General features: G+C 40.4%; 1 protein-coding gene across 9 annotated transcripts in view; it reads left to right on the forward strand.

Moving 5' to 3' along the window:
* Positions 1-14,370, forward strand: part of col11a2 (collagen, type XI, alpha 2) — a 49,171-nt gene extending 34,801 nt beyond the window's left edge. For all 9 annotated transcript variants that reach the window (XM_035940735.2, XM_055017814.1, XM_035940737.2 and 6 more), the window contains 35 exons: positions 500-553; positions 689-742; positions 903-947; positions 1,161-1,214; positions 1,700-1,744; positions 1,904-1,957; positions 2,136-2,189; positions 3,094-3,147; positions 3,343-3,540; positions 3,792-3,845; positions 4,156-4,263; positions 4,406-4,513; positions 4,742-4,795; positions 4,950-5,003; positions 5,252-5,359; positions 5,492-5,545; positions 5,653-5,706; positions 6,365-6,418; positions 6,519-6,572; positions 6,702-6,809; positions 6,925-6,978; positions 7,105-7,158; positions 7,247-7,300; positions 7,522-7,575; positions 7,920-8,027; positions 8,454-8,507; positions 8,602-8,763; positions 8,886-8,939; positions 9,043-9,078; positions 9,205-9,258; positions 9,376-9,661; positions 9,895-10,004; positions 10,370-10,438; positions 10,678-10,914; positions 11,992-14,370. In XM_035940735.2, coding sequence (XP_035796628.2) covers positions 500-553; positions 689-742; positions 903-947; positions 1,161-1,214; positions 1,700-1,744; positions 1,904-1,957; positions 2,136-2,189; positions 3,094-3,147; positions 3,343-3,540; positions 3,792-3,845; positions 4,156-4,263; positions 4,406-4,513; positions 4,742-4,795; positions 4,950-5,003; positions 5,252-5,359; positions 5,492-5,545; positions 5,653-5,706; positions 6,365-6,418; positions 6,519-6,572; positions 6,702-6,809; positions 6,925-6,978; positions 7,105-7,158; positions 7,247-7,300; positions 7,522-7,575; positions 7,920-8,027; positions 8,454-8,507; positions 8,602-8,763; positions 8,886-8,939; positions 9,043-9,078; positions 9,205-9,258; positions 9,376-9,661; positions 9,895-10,004; positions 10,370-10,438; positions 10,678-10,914; positions 11,992-12,138 — 2,955 coding nt within the window. In that variant the 3' untranslated portion in view covers positions 12,139-14,370. The remainder of the gene's footprint in view (positions 1-499; positions 554-688; positions 743-902; positions 948-1,160; positions 1,215-1,699; positions 1,745-1,903; positions 1,958-2,135; positions 2,190-3,093; positions 3,148-3,342; positions 3,541-3,791; positions 3,846-4,155; positions 4,264-4,405; positions 4,514-4,741; positions 4,796-4,949; positions 5,004-5,251; positions 5,360-5,491; positions 5,546-5,652; positions 5,707-6,364; positions 6,419-6,518; positions 6,573-6,701; positions 6,810-6,924; positions 6,979-7,104; positions 7,159-7,246; positions 7,301-7,521; positions 7,576-7,919; positions 8,028-8,453; positions 8,508-8,601; positions 8,764-8,885; positions 8,940-9,042; positions 9,079-9,204; positions 9,259-9,375; positions 9,662-9,894; positions 10,005-10,369; positions 10,439-10,677; positions 10,915-11,991) is intronic.
* Positions 14,371-14,692: the final 322 nt, after the last annotated feature.

Here is a 14,692-nt window from a genome sequence, read left to right on the forward strand (position 1 = left end):
TGACTTATTCAGTCAGAACAAAATTACACTGTTAGCTCCATGTTCTTCAGAATATCATTTCCTACTTTATTATTCATTTAAAGTGAAACTCTGACTTTAAAGTTTTTGCTCCCCAAAAACTGAAAATTTCCATAAGAAATTTTCTATTTTCTCCAAATTCATAAATAAATGTCATTGTGCTGCCCTCTTGTGGTTATATCAGTGAAACAGATGTGACAGGATTTATTCTATAATTATTGTAAATGTATTTGAATGAAGCGTAGCTCTTTAGCTTTCTCATAGGATGTTTTTGTATGCCAGTTTCTGCCTTTTACTTAACATTAGTATTTCTACAAGACATTTTGTCATATGTTTTACTGCTAGATAGTGTTGCTACAGCACACCTGAGCATAATATCAGCTGCTTCACATTTACACTTGGCATTGAGAGTAAGATTCCTGAATTTAAGCAAATTGTGATACAGTTTGTTATGATTAATGATGTCAAAATGTGTTTCCAGGGTAAACTTGGTGTACCTGGACTTCCTGGATATCCTGGAAGACAAGGACCCAAAGTAAGAAACGCACCTGTACAGGATTTATCATCCACACCGACTCGTTTTTAGATCCAGAATGAATTCTTTTTCACATTAGTGGTCACCAGGTTTCCACAGGGTGATAAACAGTATTAATGTTGGTTTGTTTTTTAGGGATCTCTTGGTTTCCCCGGATTCCCTGGTTCCAACGGCGAGAAGGGAACAAGGGTGAGATGATGGTTCTGTGAGAGATCACTGCACAAGTCAGACTATTCACACCCAACAAGCAGTGATCAAAGCAGTCATAACATAGTGATTGACTGAGCAACTAGTGTACAGTTTAGCTCTGTGTAATTGTGTCGATAACTGTTTTTCTTTCTTTCTTCAGGGACTTACTGGAAAAGCAGGACCAAGAGGACAAAGAGGACCAACGGTACAATTTCACATTTATTCAGTCATTCAGTTTCAAAAGTTCAGCTCAGCTTTATGTCAGCTCATGATGTTAAACAGTAACCAAACCAGGCCAGAAAGTTTACATTTTTAGCCTGTTTCACGTCTAACCACGTGCAGCATCACTAAAGCTGCTAGTGTTACATTTGCATCATGTTGATTATCATTTGTAAGACCTTCTGTTTGTGACCTTCAGGGCCCCAGAGGGCAGAGAGGACCGAGAGGCGCAACTGGAAAACCAGGAGCAAAGGTTTATCTATACAGTGATTTTTTTTCCATATTCTACCAAGAAACATTGTCCATATGTATGTTTTTCTATTGTTGATGTTCATGTTTTGTTATTGCTGATGTCACTGTCTTCATCATTATTATTCTGTATTTATACTGAACCAAAATCTCAAAGCTGAATATGTTGATTGATGGGTTTTTTTACTAAATTTTTACTACAATGTGGCACCAACACTTCAAATAAGGATACAGAACATTTTTTTATATATATATTAGGACATTTTTATCCTCAGAGAGCTATTATTTTCCATCCCTACCAAAAACACTGGATGCCATTAGTTGTCTGATCCATTTGTATATTTCTCTAGATATTTGCCTGACAATAACCTGCCTAAGAAATGAGTGAAGCTCATCTCAAGAAGTCAAATATAGAAAGGAACAATAGTTTGTGGTTTTAAACATATATTTAGTTATTTATTGTGTTACTTTTTTATTGTTGCCTATTAGGGGACATCTGGCAGTGATGGTCCTTCTGGTCCCCCAGGAGAGAGGGTGAGCACCTTATTTTCATTACAAGGAATCATGTCCTGCTGGTCAGCACTTTGCTAAAGCTTACATTCAAATTTGTGCCCATAAAGATTTTTGTACGACATCGAACTGTTCTGAGGATGTCCTTTCATGCTCTTATTGTACCACATCTCATGTTACCAGGGATTGCCCGGACCTCAGGGAGCCAATGGTTTCCCCGGACCAAAGGGACCTCCTGTAAGAAAATGATTTAATACCAGTTTCTTTATATGTATACATTCAAAGTGGCATCACTTGGCTGTTCATCGTAGTTCTTTGTTCCATCACTGTCTTCATATTTAGTTTGATGTTAACTAGTGGTTGTTTGGCAGAACACTGATAGATTTAATTAACTGTGATTAATGTTTCCTCACAGGGACCACCAGGAAAGGATGGACTTCCTGGACATCCTGGCCAGAGAGGAGAAGTTGTACGTTTGATTGTAGTTTTTTTTTACTACTCTTAAAGATAGTTCCACTTGTTTAAACTGACAATTGGTGACGGTTGAACAAACCATAACACTGTAAATTAATATACCAGCAGCAAGTGAGACAGTTCATGTTAGTTTTATCATTTCTATTCATTAATTCACTTATTCAGGACTTACAGCAGTGATTTTATACTGTGGAAAACATACTGTTTATGTAGAGACGTCATGGTGACACCCTTTGGAGGTGGGTTAGATTCTCCAAGACATCAGTCTTAGTTGGTCGATCGCAATTAATCCCAGCTATGTACCTGTATATAAGCTGTGTTTCAGAATCAAATCCAGCCATCTACATAGCTACACAGTTACAATGAGCCTGAGAAATACTGACCAGTTGCTGAAAGTTTGATACGTGCACATAAAGGAGCCACAGCAGCCACTTCTGCTTCAAAGAGTTGTCATTTTTATGACTAAGTAAATTCAGTAGCAGTGAAGTTATTTGTAAAATAATTAATGAAGGCTCTGCACATTCTCCCAATGTGTACCAGCATGTTTGAATCTGTATTTCTGCTTTTTTTTTTTTTTTTTTTGAATAGTTGGCTTCCTGGAGAATAGCTATAATAATAAAATACCTGTTGAAAGTTTTTCACCATATTTTTGTGTTCTATGTTTTGAAAGGACAAATCAAAATAGAAAAACACTCTTTCCTTTACAACAGTTGCTTTATTCTTGCTGCACCTCCACTTTCACCATGCAGTTAGTGAGATTGTGATTAAGGTTATGAGAAGAGTTGGTTTAAATATTTTTAATTTGAGATATGGATCACATGCATTATGTCATTTCTTAACAGTAAGAAGGAGGGTCTGTATTTATTAGGTTTTCTGTTAATTGAGTGTTTCTCCTGCAGGGTTTCCAAGGTAAAATGGGTCCACCTGGGCCTCCTGGAGTTGTTGGACCTCAGGTGAGTTTATTCGTCACGGTGCAGAATTTTCTCACCACTGATACAGTAAATTCCATCATCTTTCATAACAATACAACTTGTCCTTTTTCTCTTCTATCACTTTCTGTCCATATTCATCTCACTTCTTTGCCCACCCACTTCATTTCCTCAAACATCTTCCTCCTCTCTCTGTCCTCTCCATCTCCATCCTCCCAGGGTCCATCAGGAGAAACCGGTCCAATGGGTGAGCGTGGACATCCTGGACCCCCAGGTCCACCTGGAGAGCAGGGACTTTCTGGTCCCTCAGGGAAGGAGGGCACCAAGGGAGACCCTGGACCCCCAGGAGGCCCCGGTAAAGACGGACCTCCAGGACTGAGAGGTTTCCCTGGAGAGAGAGGACTACCTGGAACCCCTGTGAGTATCACCAACATCTAAGTAACATCACACATGACAAGAAATACTGCACATTAAATTGAGATATTAGACATAAAATATAAATATAATAAGAGAATACTACATGGATCACCAGGTACTTTAATCAAACAGTTACTTTAAGAAACATTTTTTTAAATCTTAAAATAGAAAATGTATAAGAAATCCTGTGGATAAAAATTTTCAGCTGAGGTCAGTTGAGAAATTGCTGATTATTCTGGTCTGTTCTTCAGGGTGGTGGTGGACTGAAAGGAAGTGAAGGACCTGCTGGACCTCCTGGACCTGCTGTACGTTTTAAACCCTATAATTTTGTTCTTTTTCATGAAGTTTCCAGGGTGCAAAAATATACCGTACTTTACAGAATATTAAACAGTTATAGTAGCAAACCTACTTTGCGTTTGGTCAGTATCATCTTTAGTATTTGTCACTATAAATCATTTTATCTTAATTTTTTAAATATTTAAATGTGCAATTTAGAGATATATAATGTTTTCAGTTAGTAGTAATAGTACGCTGTAACTTATCCAACTTAAGAATGGAGTGTTAACTTAATAAAAACCTACTCTAATTGGTACTATCTTTGTGTATTTTTTCTAGGGGTCTCCTGGTGAAAGGGGGGCTGCTGGTACTGCTGGACCTGTTGGACCTCCTGGCAGACCAGGACCTCAGGGGCCACCTGGACCCGCTGGAGAGAAGGGAGTTGGTGTGAGTGTTCTGGAGCTTCTTGAACAATGTGCAGCAGCTCGAATTTGGCTTGATATCAAAAGCAAAATTCCAAAGACATTGTCTGGTCAGCAAAAGATAAGATCTTAACTATTGATTCTCCCTTTTTTCTTTATCTCCTAAGGGTGAGAAAGGCCCTATTGGCCCAGCAGGTCGGGATGGAGTGCAGGGTCCAGTGGGTCTGCCTGGTCCTGCTGGACCACCTGGAGTCCCTGGAGAGGATGGAGACAAGGTCAGTATCTCAAAGTAACCTTTATAATCCGCTCTGATGCTCAGTAAGTTATGGACGGAGTTTTTAATGCATAAATCCCACATGTCATGTTTAGAATATCCTTCTCTGTTATCCTCAGGTTTGAGAAACTAAAACAAAGAAATAACTTGACACAGAATCATCAGACAAAAGCCTAATAAGACTGTTGCTATTATTATTTGTCCATTCATGATGTGAATGTTGTTTCAGGGTGAAGTTGGAGAACATGGTCAGAAGGGTGCCAAGGGAGCCAAAGGAGAGCATGTAAGTGACCTAAATTATGCTCTAATATTTATTTCTGATGGTGCTGCTTCCAATGTAATGTTTAAAGAAAGCTGTATAATGCTGCTCCTTCTTTGTTTATCACATCACTGTTGTTTTGCTGTTTGGTTCGTGCTTGTTTGTTGTTTTTTGGTAGGGTCCTCCTGGTCCACCCGGTCCAATGGGTCCCGTCGGTCAGCCTGGTCCTGCTGTAAGTAGAAGCTCTTTGATTCAGTTTGCAATGGGAAGTTTGTTCTACAGCACTATTATATCACTTTATTCCAAAGCTACCAATATGATAAAGGTTTTAAAAAAACCATTACTGATCATTACTGTTCTGATTCAAAGTTAAAACACAGAACATTCAGTCACTATCGACAGTTTAATAAGTTAATATTTTCAGCTAGCATGTGCTTATCTCCAGGTTCTTATCTGTGCTTTTCTTCCTCTGTGGTGCAGGGTGCTGATGGAGAGCTTGGACCGAGGGGCCAGCAGGGACCTTTTGGAGCTAAAGGTGATGAAGGAACTCGAGGATTCCCAGGAGCCCCAGGACCAATCGGCCTACAGGTAAAACTAAAAGTCACAATATGGAATTCAGAAGCAGGAAAATCTTTATTAAATCTTTATTTCAGACTTTGATGTAAATATTTAGAAGTTTGAAGCTAAGATGCTAAGTTAGCTTTCACCTTCATCCTGCAGGGATTGCCAGGACCATCTGGTGAGAAGGGAGAGACTGGAGATGTTGGGCCTCTGGTGAGTTTCAGAAACACATGGTGACTGTAATGACTGCTTTGGTCACTTGTTTTACTACAGTGAAATAATAAATTATGGTAAAAGCACAAGCCTCTTTATGTTTCCAGGGTCCTCCAGGCCCTCCAGGACCCCGTGGCCCTGCTGGACCCAACGGAGCTGACGTGAGTGTTTACAAAATCTAATTTATTTGTAAAGCACGTTTAAAACAGCCGGAGTTCACCAAAATGCTGCACGTCTTATCAGACAGGCAGCAACAAAACTGTGAGCAAAACATCAAGACAGCATAAAACTAGTAAAATCAAACTTCAAAATGAAACAAAGTACTAAAACAGGATAGCAACTTGTAAGATCAGTTTCTACAGAACAAATGTGAAATATTAAGCATTAGGAGCAGCTAAAAGCCATTGAAAACATGTACGTCTTTAGGGTTTTTTTAAATGTCAGTGGCAGAGGAACATTTAATAGAAAGAGGAAGGTTGTTACCAATCAAAGAACATAAAAAGAACCATTGAAGAGCTTTTAGCAAACTTTTGCAAAATTGGTGGCATGAAATGAAATGAAACTGTTTCAAAAACAGGAATTGTGTTCAATTTTGTTTTTAAAATGACACACTACCAAACTGTCATGGAGTGTTTATGATGAAGATCATGCAAACTTCTTCTATAATACTGCTTTTATTAGTGTAAATTGTCATGTAATAAGTTATTATTATGTAGCTAAATATAAAGAAAATTAGGTAGCACTTTTTGCTTATAACCATTTGAGGTAAATTATTCTATTTGTTTTTTTATCTAACATATGTTTGTGTGTGTTTTTTAGGGTCCTCAAGGTCCTCCTGGTGGTTTGGGTAATCCTGGACCTCTTGGAGAGAAGGTGCAACATTAACGGAATAGTTCTGCATGACTTTGATGCTCTACCAAGGACAGAAAATTATTTAATTTGTCCAAAGAACTAATATATATGCTGTTTACAGGGAGAGCCTGGTGAGGCTGGACCACCTGGAATCGTAGGAGAGCCTGGAAAGAAGGTGAGTAGCTGAGTGTCTGAACCCAACACTCTGTGAGTTGAAATATCCAGAGACTTTGCACTCACTGATCAGGTAATGATCAGTTAATAGTATCTCAGAGGTAACAGAGTTTTGTGCTTCTGTTGACAGGGTCCTCGTGGAGAGCGTGGAGAGAAGGGAGAGGCTGGACAACCTGGAACTGCTGGACCTGCTGGAGGACGAGGACGACCTGGAGACGATGGACCCAAAGGAAACCCTGTATGACACCCACAGTGAAACACACTCAGACTAACACATGCATAATTACATTGACTTTAGGCATCTTAATCTCTGCCTTTTAGTCTCAGAGTTTTGTTTTTGTCTCTAACATCAGGGCCCTGTTGGTTTCCCTGGTGATCCTGGTCCCCCTGGTGAGGTTGGACCCAGAGTAAGTACCATTTCAACATTTCAAAGTTTGGTTGTTTCTACAGCTTTAAACAGTTCAGTTCAGCTTCTTCGCTATACATTTTGTCTTGAGCTTTAGCTAAACTTATCAACTCTGTTTTGCCTGCAGGGTCAAGATGGCGCCAAGGGAGAGAGAGGAGAAGACGGTGAACAAGGAGAGTCTGTAAGTCAGAAGATGCATCACTGCAGATTTGGGAATGAAGTATTATAGAAATGTCTTGGTCTCTTTAATCTTCTGCCTCCTATTTCAGGGCTCTCCAGGACCTCCTGGTGAGAATGGACCCCCCGGCCCCCCAGGAAAGAGAGTAAGTTACCCCCATCATTTAACAGCCAACTGCTGCTACTAACAAGTACTTAATGTAGTCATTAACACATTTCTCCATCATGTATTTATTCTGCCACTTTCCTGTAATGGCACCTGCTTACTTGTTAGACAAACAGACTGCATTTCATGTGTAGTTCAAAGATATAATTTATGGATGAAATTTGTGTTTGTTAATTCACTGTTACATGTTTTATTTGACAGGGTCCTGCTGGAACTAGAGGACCAGAGGGACGTCAGGGAGAGAAGGGAACCAAGGTCAGTCCAGAACCTTCTAGAACATGTTTTTTAGCTACATGATGCTCTGCATAGATTATTACAGCCAATACACATGACAAAGAATACAGAAATGGCACGAAGATACCAGACAGACCTCTGATCACTCTCACTTTATGAGGATAATCATGTATACAGTGGAAGTCCCAGTATAAACCTCTAACTCTGCTTTTATTCTGCATAACATTTGCAATCTCAGAATGTATTTCTCTTTCTGTCAGTTTTTTCTTTATTAGGCAAACATGAAATCTAATTATTTCCCTGTTAGCTAATGCACAGCTTGACTTTGTCTAACATCTAATCATGTTTCTTACCATTATTTACAGGGAGATTCAGGTGCAGTTGGCCCCCCAGGAAAGACCGGCCCTGTTGGCCCCCAGGGTCCACCAGGAAAACCAGGAACAGAAGGTCTCAGAGGACTTCCAGGATCAGTGGTCAGTTATGTTTTTCAGCTATTCCTGTATTTAATAATACGGCAGTTAAATAATACAATAATCAGATTCCGTGATTAAATAAATAATCTATTTCAAATCGAAATCACATTTTGGAACAATACAATTAGCAAATCAAAAAAGGCTGCAATGTGAATAAAGGCTGTGACCCAAGGGCTGAAAATAACAGGTCACAGTATTAATGGTATCTCATGGTGATGTCCCAACACGTTTTAAATCTACACTGTGAATACTGTTGTGAAGTTTGATATTAAAAATATAAAATGCAAACCAAATCACAGTATTTTTTTTAGTAAAATTGCATTTTTTCCCTACAGATCTACCTAATTTATTCAGTATATGGATACAATATGTGTTGTTTAGTGTGTTGGACGCCTCCTGCTAAATGCGTTTCTCACTGTGTTTCAGGGTGAACAAGGATCTCCAGGACCTGCTGGACAGAAAGGACCACCTGGACCTATTGTAAGCCAACAAAACCCTACCAGCTTCATTTATACACTTACTCTTAGTTAGTTAGGATTAGAAGTAACTTATTTCTCTTCTTCTAATCCTGCAGGGACCTCCTGGTTTGCCTGGTCTGCGTGGAGACTCTGGAGCCAAGGGAGAGAAGGGACACCCGGGTCTTATCGGACTCATTGGACCTCCAGGAGAGCAGGGAGAGAAGGGAGACCGAGGTCTGCCTGGACCTCAAGGATCCTCTGGACCCAAAGGAGAGAATGTAAGTGTGACCTTTATCCCATGTGTTAGACTGGAGCAGCTCAAACACAATTATTCTCACTCATTTTGACAATAACACATGAAAACTATCTTACGTTAGACTTGTCTTGTGTTTTATTACAGGGAATGCCTGGAGGAACCGGACCTCTGGGCCCTGCTGGTCCTCCTGGTCTGCCTGTGAGCGCCTCTACTGTCTTCTCCAACAAATAAACCAGCCTGTTTTTCTTCCCCTCCTTGGTTAAGTTCATAATTATAATATTAAATCCTTTGTCTTTTCCAGGGTCCACAAGGTATCAAAGGAGCTAAGGGTGCTAGTGTGAGTAACAGTACTTTTAAAATGTTTGTATAGCAAAACAGAGGGCAATTATGTGTTCAAAATATGCATTAAATTGCAAATTGAGCTCTAAAACCTCTAAATCTTTCCTCTTCCTGGTGGTTGTAGGGAGGAGCTGGTCCCAAAGGAGAGAAGGGTGTACAAGGACCTCCTGGACCTCCTGTAAGTACCTCACCTCTCTGTGTATAAACTTCAGAAGGAGAAGGATTTATCATTTAAATTCTGCTCACTCACTGCTGATCATCAGTTAACTTTGATGAACATAAACTTGTTTCTCAGGGCCCACCAGGCGAGGTCATTCAGCCTCTGCCCATCCAGAGGAGTCCCAAGTCCAAGCGTTCAATCGATGCCAGCCAGCTTCTCCCCGAGTCTGACCCTGACATGCCTGCTTCCGACGCCGCTGGCACTGAGTTCCTGATGGGCAGTGAAGGCATGGAGGAGATCTTTGGCTCTCTCAACTCGCTTCGACAGGAGATCGAGACCATGCGTTTCCCTCTGGGCACCCAGGACAGCCCTGCTCGCACCTGCCAGGACCTGCACCTCAGCCAGCCACAACTCAAAGACGGTACGGGAAGACACATTAAAGTTTACCTGCCTTGATGTGATCATTAAATAATTCATCTATGCAAACTTAAGACACACTCTTTCCAATACCACCATTAAGAATGAATGAGCGCTATGTTAAAAATAACGATTTTTAAACATGAAAATCACATTTCGTTGTCATGTCATAAAAAATAAAAAATCTGACTTTTGGAATTTTTCCGCCTCTAATTTACTCTCTGTTGCCCTCTGCAGGAGAGTACTGGATCGACCCCAACCAGGGCTGCTCCAGAGACTCCTTCAAGGTCTTCTGTAATTTCACACATAGTGAGACGTGCCTTTACCCCAGCAAGAGCATCAACACGGTCAGTCCACCAAATCTGCAGCTCTCTAAAATCCTGTGCAGATTAAATCCACTAACACCAACGTCTAGTGTCCAAGTGCAAGTTTATTAAACAGAAAAGTGGTTCTGTTGGTTTTGCCAGTGAAATTCATTAAAGTAAACATGTTAGGGGTTGGAATCATAGTGCAAATCAGTCCATACAATTTTTGTCTAACATTCATAATAACACTGAGAAGATGCCAGTGAAATATTGCTTCAGAAAGACGTTAATCAAGTTGGTATAAAACTCGTCTCACACATTTTGTGTTTATTTATTCTTGCACAAACAGAACTATCACACTAAACTTGTCTGACTATTATATGTGATGTGGACATTTCTGGTGGCAGGTGAAGATGAGCTCCTGGGATAAAGAGACTCCAGGATCATGGTACAGCCAGTTTGCCACTGGTAGTAAGGTTAGTAACCCTCTGGGACATGAAGACTGGCTGCAGAACTTATTAGACTAATCATTTAGTTCTTAACTTTGCTTGAAAGCTCTTTATTTTGTTCTCACCATCCCTTTTCTCTTCCTAACTCTGCTCATCTTCCCCCCTCTATGTGCATTCATTTCTTCTGCTCTTCCACCTTTTCCTCCTCATTATCCTCTCATCCCTCCTCTAAATTCCTCCCTATTACCTCCTCTTCCACCTCCCAGTTCTCCTACGTCGACTCTAACGGCGAGCCCGTGGGTGTGGTCCAGCTGGGCTTCCTGCGTCTCCTGAGCGTCCAGGCCCGCCAGAACCTCACCTACCACTGCCACCGCTCAGTGGCCTGGGCTGACCGAAGCGCCAAGAACAGCTACAACAGAGCGCTGCACCTCCAGGGCGCCAACGACGAAGAGCTGAGCTACGAGACCAACCCTTATATCAAAGCTTTGCTTGATGGCTGCTCTGTGAGTTTACACACTTTAACTCATTTTACCCCTTTAAAGGCTCTGTGTTACTGAGTCGCTCTGAAAAACTCTCATGTCCTTCTTCTACATGTTTTGAAGAGTGTGACCCTTTTCCTGAACAATCAAATTAAGCTGCCTCTCCTAGTTTAAGCGATATCCCATCAGACTGCACTGTGCATCCCACCTCAACATCTAGTTTCAGTCACATTATAAACATAAAGACAAGCAGTTCATTTCATTGGACCTTTAAGGTTATAAAATTCAAAGGGCTCCTCACTTTCCTCTACACTCACTATGCTATTGATGCTTCGTTGTTTGACATTTGAAAAAAATAGAATGACTGCTGACACACATCACCTCTACAAATCACAGGAAAAATTACCCGTTAACATTTATAGAATGTAAGGAAACATTTAACTTGCCTGTTTTGACTCACAGTGGTTTGGTGAAATATTGTTTTGAAAAGTTGCCACACAGAAAGACGTTGTTTTTTTTTTATAATGAGTGGGAATAGTGAATGAAAATCTGCATCAGGGAGCATAAGATAACCTCATGTGAAGTTGAATTTCAATCTTCTTTTACAACCAATGATTTACAAAATTTACAACCAATGACATTTTTTTCACAATCATACAAATATGAATACTTTGTACCTTTAAAACCCTTGTATATCAAGTTTTTTTCTACGTGTACAAGAATCTGTGTAATATCAGAATTTTCAAAATCTGTATATTCTACTCATGGGATAATCTGTGCAATATCAGTAGGATCTCTGTAATTTCAATATTATTGATAGTTTTTACACTCTTAGAATAGTTCTGTGCAATACTGTTATTTTCCACAATCAGAGAAATCTGTGCAGTGTTTGAATTTCTACATATGGAAGAATCGGTACAATACTAACAGTATTTATCTATATTTTCTGTTCATATTTCTACTGATGTCCCTACATTTTTGCTCTATCCCCTTTGCTGCTGTGACACTGCAAATGTCCCCACTGTAGGATTAATAAAGTCTGAGGTTATGTCCTGATCTAGATCCATGATGACTGATAAGTGTCTCTCTGTCTCCCTGCAGTATCGTAAGGGCTTTGACAGGACAGTCCTGGAGATCAACACACCACAGGTGGAGCATCTTCCTCTGCTGGATATCAAGGTGTCAGACTTTGGGGAGAGCAACCAGCAGTTTGGCTTTGAAGTGGGACCTGTCTGTTTCCAAGGCTAAAAACACACACATTCACACATCATGCAGAGAACGACACATGCAGATACTCACACGCACACACATGCACTTAGAGACACACTTATATATGATAAACATACATGCCCATTAATTTGTAAATTAACTTGTAAATGATATTAAAAAATAAAACACACAAAACCCACAGACACACACACACACACACACACTTTACGAATGCTGTTGTGAGACAAACACGATCTCACACTCAAGAGGGAAGGCGACATCCTCCCGACAATTAATGGACGACATAAAAGCAAAGAGGAGAGAAGTGCAAAAAGAAACTCGCGGAGAGGAGGCCATCGACTGGGTGCACAGCCGCGAGAAAGGAAGACAAAACCAGGAGAGAGTGTTGTTCAGAATGAAACAGTGTTTTCTGTACCAGCGGCGTCAGCGTTCGGCCTGAGAGAGAGCGAGCCGACAACCTGAAGCCTGAAACCCCCTCTCACTCCTCTCTCCTCCCCGCTGTCTCTCTTCCTTTCCACTCATATCACCTGCTCTACCTCCCCCTTCCTCTTCCCAAATTAAAAAAGGGTCACACTCGGACACCGCTCTTCAATCCCACGTTCACCCTGCAAGTAACATGAGTGACGGTCACTCTTTTATGATTCACCAGAGGTGCAGGAGGCTCCTGTGTCGCTGTCTTCATCTGTGAAGTTTTGAACAGTTAAATCGTGTGTTTTTGCTTCACAGCTTTGGCTTTTGTTGGGTGTGTATTCCTTCATAAAAAGTTCTGAGTCAACTTTTTATCCGTTTTGCACTTGCCAGCCAGAGCTTCTACTCATGAACCAGAATCAAATCAAAACAGCAGAAGCCAAACTCCAGTAAATGACAGCGAGTCCTCACCAATGTTCAGCTGTTACTGATGCAAACCTTTGGGCATCTTTAGAAGGACTAAGTGAGGCAGTCGTCTTGTGGTGTAGGATATGAACATAAACGTCCAGTGGCTTGTCGATCATGTTGCTTCCAGAGTAGCTCTTATCTGATTACGTCAAAAAGAACCAAAGAACTGATGCCACCAGTTTCCACCCAGAATAAAACCAGGGAACTGACCACATGTTACCAGCAGGGTCCTGCTTATTGGATTTATCTGTTTTTATCTTGTTTAAGCTACAACCAAGTGAATTTTCTACTCTTTGTAATATTCTCTTCACTACCATCTTCTGGTTTTTATTAAAACTGTCAAAAAATGTGATTCACAGCTCAAACTATTGATTAAAAAATCATTCTAGTGTTATGCAGCGAGGTTGATGGAGTCCAGTGTGATGCAGGATTTCTTCTTGTTCGAGCTGGAAGATCTTTGCTCCACCGTGAGAGCAGCAAAAAGTCTTTGAATTCTTAATTTAACGTTAGACAGTCTGTTTGTGCATGCAGTGAGGCAGGAGAGGAGACGTGTTCATATCTAGATCAGTGAAATTAAAGCCATTATTTTTGTAAGCTGTGCTAAATGTGATGCTCTTGTATTTGCATATTACTGGTGCCTTTGAAAAGAGCTGATTCTCCTTTAAATCACGGATCAGACTACCAGGGTCGCTACCACACTCCAGTTCAGTATTTGCTGAGTCACTTTCTGGGTGCTTTGATTATTGTTTTCCATCCAGAACACATTTTTTCTGATTTAGCATCCGAGCACAGGACATTGTCAGGGTTTAAATATGTATATGAGACTCAAAGTTCCCTCCTGTTTTCTGCAGCAGTGAATAAAACGCATGCTTTACTGAAAGAAACTGTGTGGCAAGGTGCTAATTACACAAAAGCGTCAAAAGGTTTTAGCATTCACTCTGAGTCTTCCACTTTCTTTAGCCTGTTTTTACAATTTCATGAAGCTTTTCACTGGGGAAGATGTGCATTACATTCCATTTGTACAGAAATAGTGATATTCTATTGTATTTATTTAAAACAAACAGGGTGCTTTGAGATTTAAAAAAGAAAAAAAAACAAGAACCAACAAATATTTCAGCCAAATGTGGTGTATTTCATTTGTATTTATTTCCTGCAGCTGACACTTGAAGGTCGAGTAAAACGAGTGACTTCCGTGTTAAACTCACTGTCAGTCTGAGTTATGGTGCTTCTGTTTACACCCTGTCCAAACTCCTTTTGTACAACCAAACTATCTGTGGCCACATTTTATTGTAATATCCCTTTTTAGTGTTTTCATCACCTGTACTGTGCTGTTAAATTTTGCTTCCACTGTAATGATTAAATGGTGACTCTCCAGTTCTGTCACACTTCCTTGTCGTTGCTGCTGTCTTGGTTTTCAGGCTCGGTTTGAAATGCATCACAGAGATACAGTTTAAACTCGGCCCCTGCATTTATCTTTCTATATCTGGACTGAGGTGCTAAAATACCGAATTCAAGGATCTTTTAAATCTCCACCTGAGAGCACAGCGGGGGAGAGAAAGGCTATGAGAGGGAGGAGACAAGATGATGGGGTGATTTCATTCTAGGGTTTTATTTGTTTGTTTCTTATGTGATTGTCTTTTTTTATATATAGCAGGAAACTGGGGAGGGATGGCCAAAACCTAAAACCAGAAAAATC

The sequence above is a fragment of the Amphiprion ocellaris genome, chromosome 15 (genome assembly GCF_022539595.1).
Source record: "Amphiprion ocellaris isolate individual 3 ecotype Okinawa chromosome 15, ASM2253959v1, whole genome shotgun sequence".
Taxonomy (NCBI): domain Eukaryota; kingdom Metazoa; phylum Chordata; class Actinopteri; family Pomacentridae; genus Amphiprion; species Amphiprion ocellaris.